We start from the raw sequence: 12,371 nt of genomic DNA, 5'->3' as shown, positions 1-12,371 counted from the left end.
TCTTAAATACCTAAAGGAGCCATACTTGACACTCTTACTCGACAAGCATGCTCTGGGGACTACCATCCATTTCCATATATGATACTGCCTACATTCTGTTGTCCTAAATTTCTTCCTCTAGCAACAAACTCTCTCAAAAGCACCAAAGTCATATTTTCAACTGCCTAGAAGAAACATCCACCAACAAGCAATTCAAACTGTAACAGATCCTAAATCTTCCCCCTTCCCCCACCTTCCCTCACCAAACCTACTCCTCCTTTCAGGTAATGGCATGACTAGGCATCCAATCTCCCAAGGTAGAACACTTAGGGTCATCCTTGAATTATCTTTCTTCCTCAAACCCCTAGCCTCTTTTATCTATCATCGAATCTCATCCATTTTTCTTCCTAATCTCTCTTGAATGCAGCTACCTCTCTGTCCCCTTTACTATTATTAACGTACTTCAGATCATCTTATATATGAACCATTTCAACAGCTCACTGCCACTAATCTCTCCCTCACTTAAGTCTTATTCCACATACAAGGATCATCATCCTAAAATAAATTCAAAATTGAAACAGGGTAACGTATTTTTCCCTATCAGACTGGCGAAAACTAAAAAGAAAAATAATACTCTGTGTTGGTTCCAGTGTAGGGAAATGAACATTCTCATAAACTTGGTGAAGGGAATATTAAGGCAAAATACCAAGAGAATTTAACCAAACTTAAAGCATAACCAAACTTGTAAATGTGTACACCCTTTGATCAATTCTATTTCTACAAATTTATTCTAAGAAATAAAATAGAACGTACACAAAGATATAAAAGTGTATCCTAAAGTTCCCATCATTATCAGCAATATCAGCAAAGGCCAGAACTTTTTTCTAATACACTATACTATATGCCTGGAATGTCTTCCTGCCACCCGTGCCCTTCATCCTGTAAAACCAGAATTCATCCTTGATTTCAAAGGTCAGCTACTCCATCCCATCTCCATGGCAGTTTAGTCACACCTCTGCATCACACTACAAACTTTCTCTCCCACAGCAGATCAAAAGCTCTCCAGGGATAATGGTCTTATGTATGTATTTATTTAGCACATATCTGTATCTACGCTACCTCCAACAATGTCTCACACATTCAGGGTCCAATAAACGTGTTGAATGAAGGCATTTTCTTCCCTTTTCCACAAATAATTCTTTGATTTTCAAAATCTCAAGAAGTTTTCAAAGGAGTTTCAAAATCTCAAAGAAGTTTCCTAAAATGCTGGTGGACTCCAGTATATTAATGTTATATTAAATTCCTGTATTAAAACAGGTATTCGAACAACGCAAATATTCTTGTAAATTTATAAATAGTCTGTGAATCCTTTATATTTTAAGTTTAGTTCCTTAAGGCATAAGAATTTCCACACTGGGTCAGAACCGTGGCCTAGCCAATCTAGAATTTTATCTCCGAAATTGGTACCAAGAAGTATGTTGTAAGAAGATAACGGTTGTCTTTCCAGATGCTAAGATAAACATGTAAAGGTGTGTTTCAAAATACTTTACTTTTCTCCAATAACCTAATATGAATCCATCATACTTGATACCATGTTTTGGAATCATGTTTCATACTATACCAGAGCTCTTTTTCATGTTATCTGTTATGCAGTGTTTTACATATTATATAAGTACATAAGTATTACATAAACAGTACCGTGTATCCATATTCAAGAAAATAAGTAGCAGCGTGATACCTCACACCTGTAATCCTCCCACTTTGGAAGGCCAAGGCAGGTGGATTGCCTGAGCTCAGGAGTTCAAGACTAGACTGGGCAACATGGCAAAACGCCCCCTCTACTAAAAATACAAAAAATTAGCCAGGCGTGGTGGTGCGTGCCTACAATCCCAGCTACTTGGGAGGCTGAGGCACGAGAATCACTTGAACTCGAGAGGCAGAGTTTACAGTGAGCTGAGATCGCGCCACTGCACTCCAGCCTGGGCGACAGAGCAAGACTCTCCCTCCGAAAAAAAAAAAAAAAAAAAAAAAGTAAGTAGCTTGGTTAGACTTTTTGTTTTTCCAAGTTGAACTCCTTTTAGGTTTCAAGAGAGTTCATAATTCTAATAAAGGCTGGTAACAGCCTAATCACATTCTTCATGATTCCAAAGTTCAGTTCTGTTCGTTTCAGTTTTTTTTTTTTTTTTTTGAGAAGGAGTCTTGCTCTGTCACCCAGGCTGAAGTGCAGTAGCACAATCTTGGCTAACTGCAACCTCCGGCTCCCGGGTTCAAGCGATTCTCCTGCCTCAGCCTCCCAAGTAGCTGGGATTACAGGCGCCCACCACCACACCCGGTTAATTTTTGTATTTTTAGTAGAGACGGGGTTTCACCATGTTGGTTGGCCAGGCTGGTCTCGAACTCCTGACCTCAGGTGATCCACCTGCCTCAGCCTCCCAAAGTGCCCGGACTACAGGCATGAGCCACCACACCCGGCCTCACTTTTCTTAATTTTCAGTTATCTTGTAGGCTGCAAATGGAAACAACAATGCAGGTAGGTCTATGAGATTTACTTTTACAGACATTTAAGTCAAGAAAATTTCACCCCTGATGTAAATTAGAAGAGGCAGCCTACAAAAACACCTTTGACAATCACTGTACCCCAAGACTTACAGGAAATCATAAGGTAGTCCTCACAGTTGCCTTTGTCATCATCCTGCTGGTCCACAGGGATCCCATTGGCATCTATGACTGCTTCAGAGGCACAGTCTGCTACCAATACTTCTTCTGAAACTACGTCGGTAGTCAGAGGATCAGTGACAATTTCTGCTTCCACTACACTATCATGAACCACATGTTCAACATGTCCAACATGTCCAATGTCAGACACATGTATAGAATCACCCGTCAAGACGTGTTCTGGCATAGACATTGAGGCTGAAGTAATGTCAGAAGCTAAAACATCATCTGGGACTGTGCAATGTGCTAAAGAAACTTCTTCAGTTACATCTGAGTCCAGCACTTGCTCAGGAATGATGACCGTTTCAGACACATCTGCTTCTTCCATGATATCTGGGCACTGAACATCTTCTATAACAACGTCCTCAATAACATCTTGGATTACAACTGAATCTGGGTCATCAGGAACAAAGTTATGCACAGTTATGTCTGAATCCACAACATCTGAAACAAAAACAGTTTCTTGTACTTCCACAACAATTTGATCACCATCCATGTGTGTACCATCAGCTCCTTAAAAAAAAAATTAAAATGACAAATTTCAGGTAAGTATGCATGACTACAATTAACGTAAATGTTACTTAATTTCTACTGGGAAAACAGATTAGCTCCTCAGTTTTCTTAAACATTAAGATAGATTAAAGAAATAAAGAGGGAATCTATTTTTGAATCACGTTTTTAACCCAAGAACTTTTGTAATCATCTCAAATCAATAGATTTTTAAAAATTAGGAGAACAAAGCAATTGAGGCAGTCACAGAAAAAATACATACATGAAAGTAAAATTTTAGGCACACTAATAAAATCCATATATAGCCAGGTGCAATGGCTTCACACCTGTATTCCCACCACTTTGGGAAGCCAAGGTGGGCAGATCACTTGAAGCCAAGAGTTTGAGACCAGCCTGGGTAACATTGTGAAACCCCACCTCTACTAAAAACACAAAAATTAGCCGGGCATGGTAGCACAAGCCTATAATCCCAACTTCCTGGGAGGCTGAAGCAGAACTGCTTGAACCAGGGAGGCGGACATTGCAGTGAGCCAAGGTGGCGCTGCTGCACTCCACCCTGGGTGACAAAGCAAGACTCTGTTTTAAAAAAAAAAAAAAAGGCCAGGCGCGCTGGCTCAGTCCCGTAATCCCAGCACTTTGGGAGGCCGAGACGGGCGGATGACCAGGTCAGAAGCTTGAGACCATCCTGGCTAACACGGTGAAACCATGTCTCTACTAAAAATACAAAAAAATGAGCCGGGTGTGGTGGCGAGCGCCTGTAGTCCCAGTTACTTGGGAGGCTGAGGCAGGAGAATGGCGTGAACCCGGGAGGCAGAGCTTGCAGTGAGCCGAGATCGCGCCACTGCACTCCAGCCTGGGCGACAGAGTGAGACTCCGTCTCAAAAAAAAAAAAAAAGAAAAGAAAACCATACACATAGGTACTTAAGGGAAGATTACAAAAATTAATTAAGTAGGCCGGGTGCAGTGGCTCACGCCTGTAATCCCAGCACTTTGGGAGGCCAAGGCAGGTGGATCACGAGCTCAGGAGATTGAGACCATCCTGGCTAACACGGTGAAACCCTGTCTCTACTAAAAATACAAAAATTATCCGGGTGTGGTGGCAGGCGCCTGTAGTCCCAGCTACTCGGGAGGCTGAGGCAGGAGAATGGCGTGAACCCGGGAGGCAGAGCTTGCAGTGAGCCGAGATCGTGCCACTGCACTCCAGCCTGGGTGACAGAGCAAGACTCCGTCTCTAAGTCTCTTAAAAAAAAAAAAAAAATTAAGTAATGCAACTTCAGGTGACAAACATACTATTTTCCTTCATTATATGTGTTTTACCTTTTTGCTCCACCTCCCTCTCCTCAACTCATATTTGTTCTTCTTTCCATCTCTCCCATGTGTTTCTTTTACTTCTATTTTTTTTCCTTTCTCCCTTCACACGCTTCCCTTTTTGTTCTGGTGCAATATACCACCAATATGCTCCATCTATGGCTATAGAAATTTAGAAATCATCCTCTGAATCTAGGACATACAAGGATCAAAGGATAAATTAAAAGAGGGACTAAAGACCACAGTTGAGGAGGAAAGACAACTGGGTTGAGGAGGCTCTGGAGACTGATAGGATAAATACAAGTGCAGCTGCGCTGGAGTGGTGGAGGTTGAGAGTAGTTGGAGCAGGAGCTGCCCCAACTTCACCAGGGTACGTTGCCTCCATCTAGCCTCCTCCCGTCCCTCTAGACCCCAACTCCCAAGGCAGTTCCTCGGAACATAGTTCCCCTAGTCCATTTTGCAGTTAAGGAATGAAGGTAGAGGACTGAATCAGTTGAAGCCCAGTGAGATTAAATGACTTAACCAAGATCACACAGTTTGCACAGTGTATGGTGCTCAGAAAATATTATTCTGAATGAATGTCACAAATGGAAATAGAATCAAATATCCTTATCAAAAATATAAAATAAAATAAAAGAAGGCTGGGCACAGTGGCTCACACCTGTAATCCCAGCACTTTGGGAGGCCGAAGTGGGCGGATCCCGAGGTCAGGAGATCGAGACCATCCTGCCTAACACTGTGAAACCCCGTCTCTACAAAAAATTAGCTGGGTGTGGTGGCACGTGCCTGTGGTCCCAGCTACTAGGGAGGCTGAGGCAGGAGAATTGCTTGAACCCAAGAGGCAGAGGTTGCAGTAAGCCGAGATTGCACCACTGCACTCCAGCCTGGGTGACAGAGCAAGACTCCGTCTCAATAATAAATAAATAAATAAAATATCTTGGCTTCTGTTCTACAGAAAAGCAAAGAAAGTTTTATAAAAGTCTTACCTACATAGCTATTCAGTAGATTAGTGCCTCTGGTTGACTCAGACCAGGCTGAGTCCAACCAGGTGCCTAACTCAATAACTATGTGTCACTGGCCAGGCCCTCAGAGAAATACATAGCTTAATCAACAACCAAAAATGATCAGGTCTGGCGTGGTGGCTCACGCCTTGTAATCCCAGCACTTAAGGAGGCCAAGGCGGGCAGATTACCTGAGGTCAAGGGTTCGAGACCAGCCTGGCCAACATTGTGAAACCCCGTCTCTACTAAAAATATAAAAATTAACCAGGCGTAGTGGTGCATGCCTGTAATCCCAGCTACTCGGGAGGCTGAAGCAGGAGAATCACTTGAACCCAAGAGACGGAGGTTGCATTGAGCCGAGATTGTATCACTGCACTCCAGCCTGGGCGACAGAGTAAGACTGTCTCAAAAAAAAAAAAAAAATCAAAGGCCAAGGAATATTAGAAATTATAGGAAGTCAACTAATATCTATTTTAATTACATCTAGAAATAATAAAAAGAATATGTTCACTTTAGGCTGGGAACGGTGGCTCACACCTGTAATCCCAGCACTTTGGGAGGCCAAGGCAGGCGAATCACCTGAGGTCAGGAGTTCGAGACCAGCCTGACCAACATGGAGAAACCCCATCTCTACTAAAAATACAAAATTAGCCGGACATGGTGGCGCATGCCTGTAATCCCAGCTACTCAGGAGGCTGAGGCAGGAGAATCATTTGAACCCGGGAGGCAGAGGTTGTGGTGAGCAAAGATCGCGCCATTGCACTCCAGCCTAGGCAACAAGAGCAAAACTCCATCTCATTTAAAAAAAAAAAAAAAAAAAAAAAAGAGTATGTTCACTTTAATTTCTACAGAATTTCTACAAAATGCTTTATACTTGTTTTCAATATCCACAATATTATCATTAAGTAATAGATCACTAATCTCCATGTAGCATACATAAAGATGAAAGCATCTAGTGGCAAGAGCACTGGTTATAAAACGTAAATCAGCCGGGCGCGGTGGCTCACGCCTGTAATCCCAGCACTTTGGGAGGCCAAGGCAGGCGAATCACTTGAGGTCAGGAGTTCAAGACCAGCCTGGTCAACATGGCAAAAACCCATCTCTACTAAAAATACAAAAATTAGCCGGGCATGGTGGTCTGCACCAGTAATCTCAGCTACTCGGGAGGCTGAGACAGGAGAATCACCTGAACCAGGGAGGTGGAGGTTGCAGTGAGCAGAGATCATGGCCACTGTACTCCAGCCTGGGCAACAGAGCAATTCTCCATCTCAAAAAGAAAACCAAAAAAAAACCAAAATCTAAATCAGAGAGTACATCAGGGTAGGACACTTATTAGTTTTGTGACCTTGGGCAAGTCATTTAACCTCTGAGTTTCAGTTTCCTCATCAGTAAAATGAGGACAGTAGTATCTGCCATGCATACCTCACAGGACTGTGGTGATGATCAAATGGGAATGTATGGGAAGTGTTCTGAAAAACTGTAATGAGAGGTTTCATTATTATTATGACATATGAAAACGGAGGCCCTGGCAGATTAAGTGACTTGCTCAAAGATAAACAAATACCATTAAGTGTTATCAATCAAGACTAAAACGCAATAGCCCTTCAATCTACCACTTAGTCCATTACCTAGGTTTGCCTGTGGCAAGATTAAGTGAACAAACACTGCACATTTTTCTCCAAAGAGTTTAGTCTCTTTCAAGTATATTACTTATATTTCACGTTCCAAGGAAGAAAGAATTATAAACCTTACATTTATCATTATCAAATTGAAATTACCAAACGAGTTAAAAGAGTATCCCAAGTTGTTAAGAAACACACACACATCCCCACTGGATTTAGAGATTCAAGAAAATTTTAAAATTTGACCGAGCACAGTGGCTCACACCTGTAATCCCAGCACCATGAGAGGCCAAGGTGGGAGGAGCACTTGTTCGAGACCAGCCTGGGCAACACAGCGAGACCCCGTCTCCACAAAAAATAAAATTAGCTGGGCTTGATGGCGCACATCTGTAGTCCAAGGTAATCAGAAGGCTGAGGTAGGAGGATCCCTTGGGCACAGGAGTCTGAAGTTACAATGAGCTATAATCATGCCACCGTACTCTAGCCCAGGCAACAGGGTGAGACCCTGCCTCTAAAAGAAAAATAAAATAATAATAAAAAGAAAATTTTAGGGCCAGGTGCGGTGGCTCACCCCTGTAATCCCAGCACTTTGGGAGGCCGAGGCAGGCGAATCACGAGGTCAACAGATCGAGACCATCCTAGCCAACATGGTGAAACCCCGTTCTACTAAAAATACAAAAAAATTAGCTGGGCGTGGTGGTGCACACCTGTAGTCCCAGCTACTCGGGAGGCTGAGGTAGGAGAATCACTTGAACTCAGGAGACAGAGGTTGCAGTGAGCCGAGATCATGCCACTGCACTCCAGTCTGGTGACAGAGTAAGACTCCGTCTCAAAAAAAAAAAAAAATTTTTAATTTAAAATCACTGACATTTAATTTCCTGATAAAGTTGATTGCTATTTCTTTAATATACTACAATCTGATCATTTACAGTCCAATGGAAAACTTATTAGCATTTTATTTATAATAAGGGTAGCTACCTGGTGTGATATAAAACCCTTTTATTTTTTTTTTTTATTTTTTTTCTCTTTTGAGACCGCGTCTCGTGCTATCACCCAGACTGGAGTGCAGTGGTGCGATCTCAGCTCACTGCAACCTCCGCCTCCCAGATTCAACCGATTCTCATGCCTCAGCCTCCCGAGTAGCTGGGATTACAAGTGTGCACCACCACACCCAGATAATTTTTTTGTATTTTTAGTAGAGACGGGGTTTCACCATGTTGGCCAGGTTGGTCTTGAACTCCTGGCCTCAAGTGATCCACCCACCTCAGCCTCCCAAAGTGCTGGGATTACATGTGCGAGCCATCGTGTCTGGTCTCAAATCCCTTTTACGTTATAAAACCAAGTATAGGCCAGGCATGGTGGCTCACGCCTGTAATTCCAATACTTATAGGAGACCGAGGCAGGCAGATCACATGAGCCCACGGGTTCAAGACCAGCCTGGACAACGTGGCAAAACCCCGTCACTACCCAAAAAAAAAAAAAAAAAAAAAAATACAAAAGTTAGCCAGACATCGCGGCACACACCTGTAGCCCCAGTTACTCGGGAAGCTGAGCAGATCACTTGAGCCTGGGAGGCGGAGGTTGCAGTGGACCCAGATGGCGCCACTGTGCTCCAGCCTGGGTGACAGAACAAGACCCTGTCTGAAAACAAAAAAACCCAAAACGCAAGTGTAACCACTTTACAACGTTATATAATTATAACCATGGGTAATCTGAAATACATGTTTTCTAATACTGTTTTTTTCCTATTTTTAGAACTTCCTGAGTATAATTTTTCCTTGTACACTATGGGGAGTGAAGACTCCATCTTCCTGAAGCAGAAGTCTCTTTTTGGGAACTTGTGAGAGAGAGAGTTATAAAAATAGGACAGGGTCAATGTGGGAGACCTTCTTTATCTGCTGGGTATTAAGAGAATAGAGAAATGACAGGATCCACATGTTATTTTACAGTGAGTACTCTGATCAGCAGGCTAGATAAGAGAGACTAAGGATAAGGAAAATAATGCAAAAGTTATTTCCAGACTAAGAATGAGACGTAGAGCCTGTCTATGTGGTAGGCACTAGGATGAAGAAGAGCAGATGTAAATAAAGAATATTTTTTCTTTTTCTTTTTTTAAACAAAGGTCCAAACAAAGCTAACAAGGAATATTTTCAAAGGGAAAAACAACAGGAATTAGGGACATAACTCGGCAAGATATTATCTTCATAACTGAAGATAAAACTAAGGTTTGATATTGCTGCTGTTACTGACAAGAATATGAGAGTTGGTTGTGAGGGAGCCACATCTTTGAGGAGGGTAATAATAATGTGCTCACCGTAACATCTGTGAATTTTGACAGGATAACAAGATAACCTGTGAATGATCAATGTGAGAGTTCTAGCAATTCATTGATGACAACCAACTCCAAATCTGGTAGATGGGAAGTGGAACAATTCAAGTAGTTATACCTGTTGCATCAAAAAATGAGTTTGGCTCTTGTTGTAATTCAAGCCCATCTTCATCCATGGCCTTTAATTCTCATCAGTCACAGCTCCTAAATCAGGGAAAAAAGTAAACCAAAGCCATTAGTTTTTTCATATCAGGTATTAAATGCCATCATGATAGTTTCATTTCTGAGACACTCAAATTATGTGAAAGATAAATGTGTATCAAAAACTTACCTATCTAAAGTAAAACAGAACTTACTTGATTTACAATGATAAATGGGCATCTATATGACAAAGCAGGGCAGATAAACAAGTCAACTTTGCCTGGACTTCTTTTTAAGTTGAAGCAATAAATGTATTGCTTACGTCTATCAAGTGCACACATCTTGATGAATTCTGATACATACATAAACTTTTGTAATCACTACCCTGATCAAAATATAGAACGCTTTTAAGACCCCAGCACTCTTGTGTCCTCAGTCTGTAACACCCCATGTTCCCACAAGGGTAACCAGTTTTGTTAAGATTCAACTTAAAATACATTCTGTAGCTTACTGGGGGAAATTTTTGCACAATTTTCATATTCTCTATATGTAATTAGTCTACTAACTTCCAACCAGTAGATTACACAACGATAAAAATTCAAAGTGCATAACTGTAGTAAACAACCCTTGGGATTCTGCCTAACCTCTCTTAACTAACCCTCTCATCTAGAGAAGTAAATTCCCATAGTGTATTTATATTCTCCTGGCCACAGTTGATTGGCACTAGCTATAAAGCGGTAAACAATAAGTTCATCTTTAAGCACAATAAAATCAAAGTCCTATCCCTGAGAATCCAAAACCATGAGCAAGAATCAGTGTCTGTCTGTCTGTCTGCCTCTCCCTCTCTCTCTCTCTTTCTCTCTCTCTGTCCTGGTGGCTGGAACATAAGAGCTGAGAAAAGTCATTTTGCAACTCTGGCTTAGACTGTGAGTGCCTTGAGTAACAGAATAGAGTAAGCAGGGAGGGGAGACAGCTCTTTAGCTCCTGGTTCTAGACCTATCTGAGGTCCAGCTATATTCCTGCCTTGAATTCTTGTAAGACATTCCAATGGCCTTAATTCTCCCTTTTCTACTTAAGCCAAAAACTTCTGACAAAAAGAACTCTAACCAATGATTTTCACCTTTACCACTTTTTTGCTGATTTTATAAGTACTACATGCTTATTAAAATTTCAATTAACAGAAACACAAGTCATTTTTCTAAAGCTAGGTGACATCATTCCTCTGTTCAAAAATGTTTAATGGCTTCTTGCTCCCTCTAAATAAAATTCAAACACCTGTCATCTTCTAAGTTCTGGCCCCAAACTACCTTCCCATCATCATCTCCCCTAACTTTCCTTCAAGCACTTCCCTCTACCACTGTCAGCATGTACACAAACACACGGCCCCCACCCACACAAAGTTCAGCCAAACAAAAATGCTCAACATCCCCATAAAACCCCAACTTCATATTTGATTCAGGGATCCTTCTACCTGGAACCCCTTTCCCCCATTATCTCTGCTTTGATCTTTCCCTCTAAATCTCCTTCCCCACAAAAAAAAGAGAAAGCTGGAAACAATTTTTCCCTCTGAAATTTCCACAGCACTCTATTCTTCTCTTATTGTACTGGTTTGTCATATTATGATTATTTATACATGTCTTACTTACAGATACTAAATTACATATATAGTCCTTAAAAAAATCCATTAACATGGAATAGTAATGGAAATATCCATTAAATGTTAATTGAGAAAATTAACATTCATAAAAGGAATTCTCAACATATCAACTCTGAGATATATTCTACTCATTTTTAAGAAATAGCATGTTTCATGTTATTTATTCAAACTGTTTCAAATAAAAGTAAATGGGCTGGGCATGGTGGCTAACGCCTGTAATGCCAGCACCGTGGGAGGCCGAGGTGGGTAGATCACCTGAGGTCAGGCGTTCGAGACCAGCCTAGCCAACACGGCGAAACCCCTCCTCTACTAAGATACAAAAAAATTAGCAGGGTATGGTGGCGCATGCCTGTAATCCCAGCTACTCAGGAGGCTGAGGCAGGAGAGTCGCTTGAACCCGGGATACGGAGGTTGCAATGAGCCAAGATCATGCCATTGCACTCCAGCCTGGGCCATAGAGCAACACTCCGTCTCAAACAAAAAAAAAAAAAAAAAAATTAAAGAAAAAAAATTAAAGCAAATGAAAAACAGAAAGTATACATGCTCTGAAAAAGTTATTACTGCCCTACTCCCGCAAAACCACCTCTGGCTATAGAATACCTTTTCCCCCTTTTAAAAATGATAAACGTAAATTAATCTTCTAAGCATTGGCTGGACGTGGTGGCTCACATCTGTAATCCCAGCACTTTGGGAGGCTGAGACGGGTGGATCACCTGAGGTCAGGAGTTCGAGACCAGCCTGGCCAACATGGCGCAACCCCATTGCTACTAAAAATACAAAAATTAGCCAGGCGTGGTGGTGGGTGCCTGTAATCCCAGCTACTCAGGAGGTTGAGGCAGGGAGAACTACTTGAATCCGGGAGGTGGAGGTTGCAGTGAGCCAAGATTGCGCCACTGCACTCCAGCCTGGGCGACAGAGCGAGACTCTGTCTCAGAAAAAAAAAAAATTCTAAGCATTATGAAACACTATGACATTAAAGCAAGCCAATTAAGAAGGCAATAAAGGGGATACATTAAGGTATTTAAGCCCCTCACCGCACAAATTTCCCTACATAAACCCAATCCCATCAGCTCTACGGATTCTCAACTTGCAGAACAACTTTTCTTGGC

The 12,371-nt window shown here is 41.8% G+C and overlaps 1 protein-coding gene across 28 annotated transcripts in view; it reads right to left on the bottom strand.

Moving 5' to 3' along the window:
• Positions 1-12,371, bottom strand: part of ZFX (zinc finger protein X-linked) — a 70,239-nt gene that overhangs the window by 33,734 nt on the left and 24,134 nt on the right. For 13 of the 28 annotated variants that reach the window (XM_063601793.1, XM_055106813.2, XM_034950526.3 and 10 more), the window contains 2 exons: positions 9,583-9,668; positions 2,629-3,207 (listed from right to left, as the gene is read on the bottom strand). In XM_063601793.1, coding sequence (XP_063457863.1) covers positions 2,629-3,207; positions 9,583-9,640 — 637 coding nt within the window. In that variant the 5' untranslated portion in view covers positions 9,641-9,668. Of the gene's footprint in view, positions 1-2,628; positions 3,208-4,521; positions 4,675-6,935; positions 6,991-8,659; positions 8,777-9,582; positions 9,669-12,371 lie in introns of those variants that run through there. The other 15 variants (XM_063601789.1, XM_034950518.3, XM_034950521.3 and 12 more) reach the window with 5 other exon arrangements.

The sequence above is a fragment of the Pan paniscus genome, chromosome X, assembly GCF_029289425.2.
Source record: "Pan paniscus chromosome X, NHGRI_mPanPan1-v2.0_pri, whole genome shotgun sequence".
NCBI lineage: Eukaryota > Metazoa > Chordata > Mammalia > Primates > Hominidae > Pan > Pan paniscus.
The sequence above is the reverse complement of the archived record's forward strand: the minus strand, read 5'-3'. Positions and strand labels throughout refer to the sequence as shown.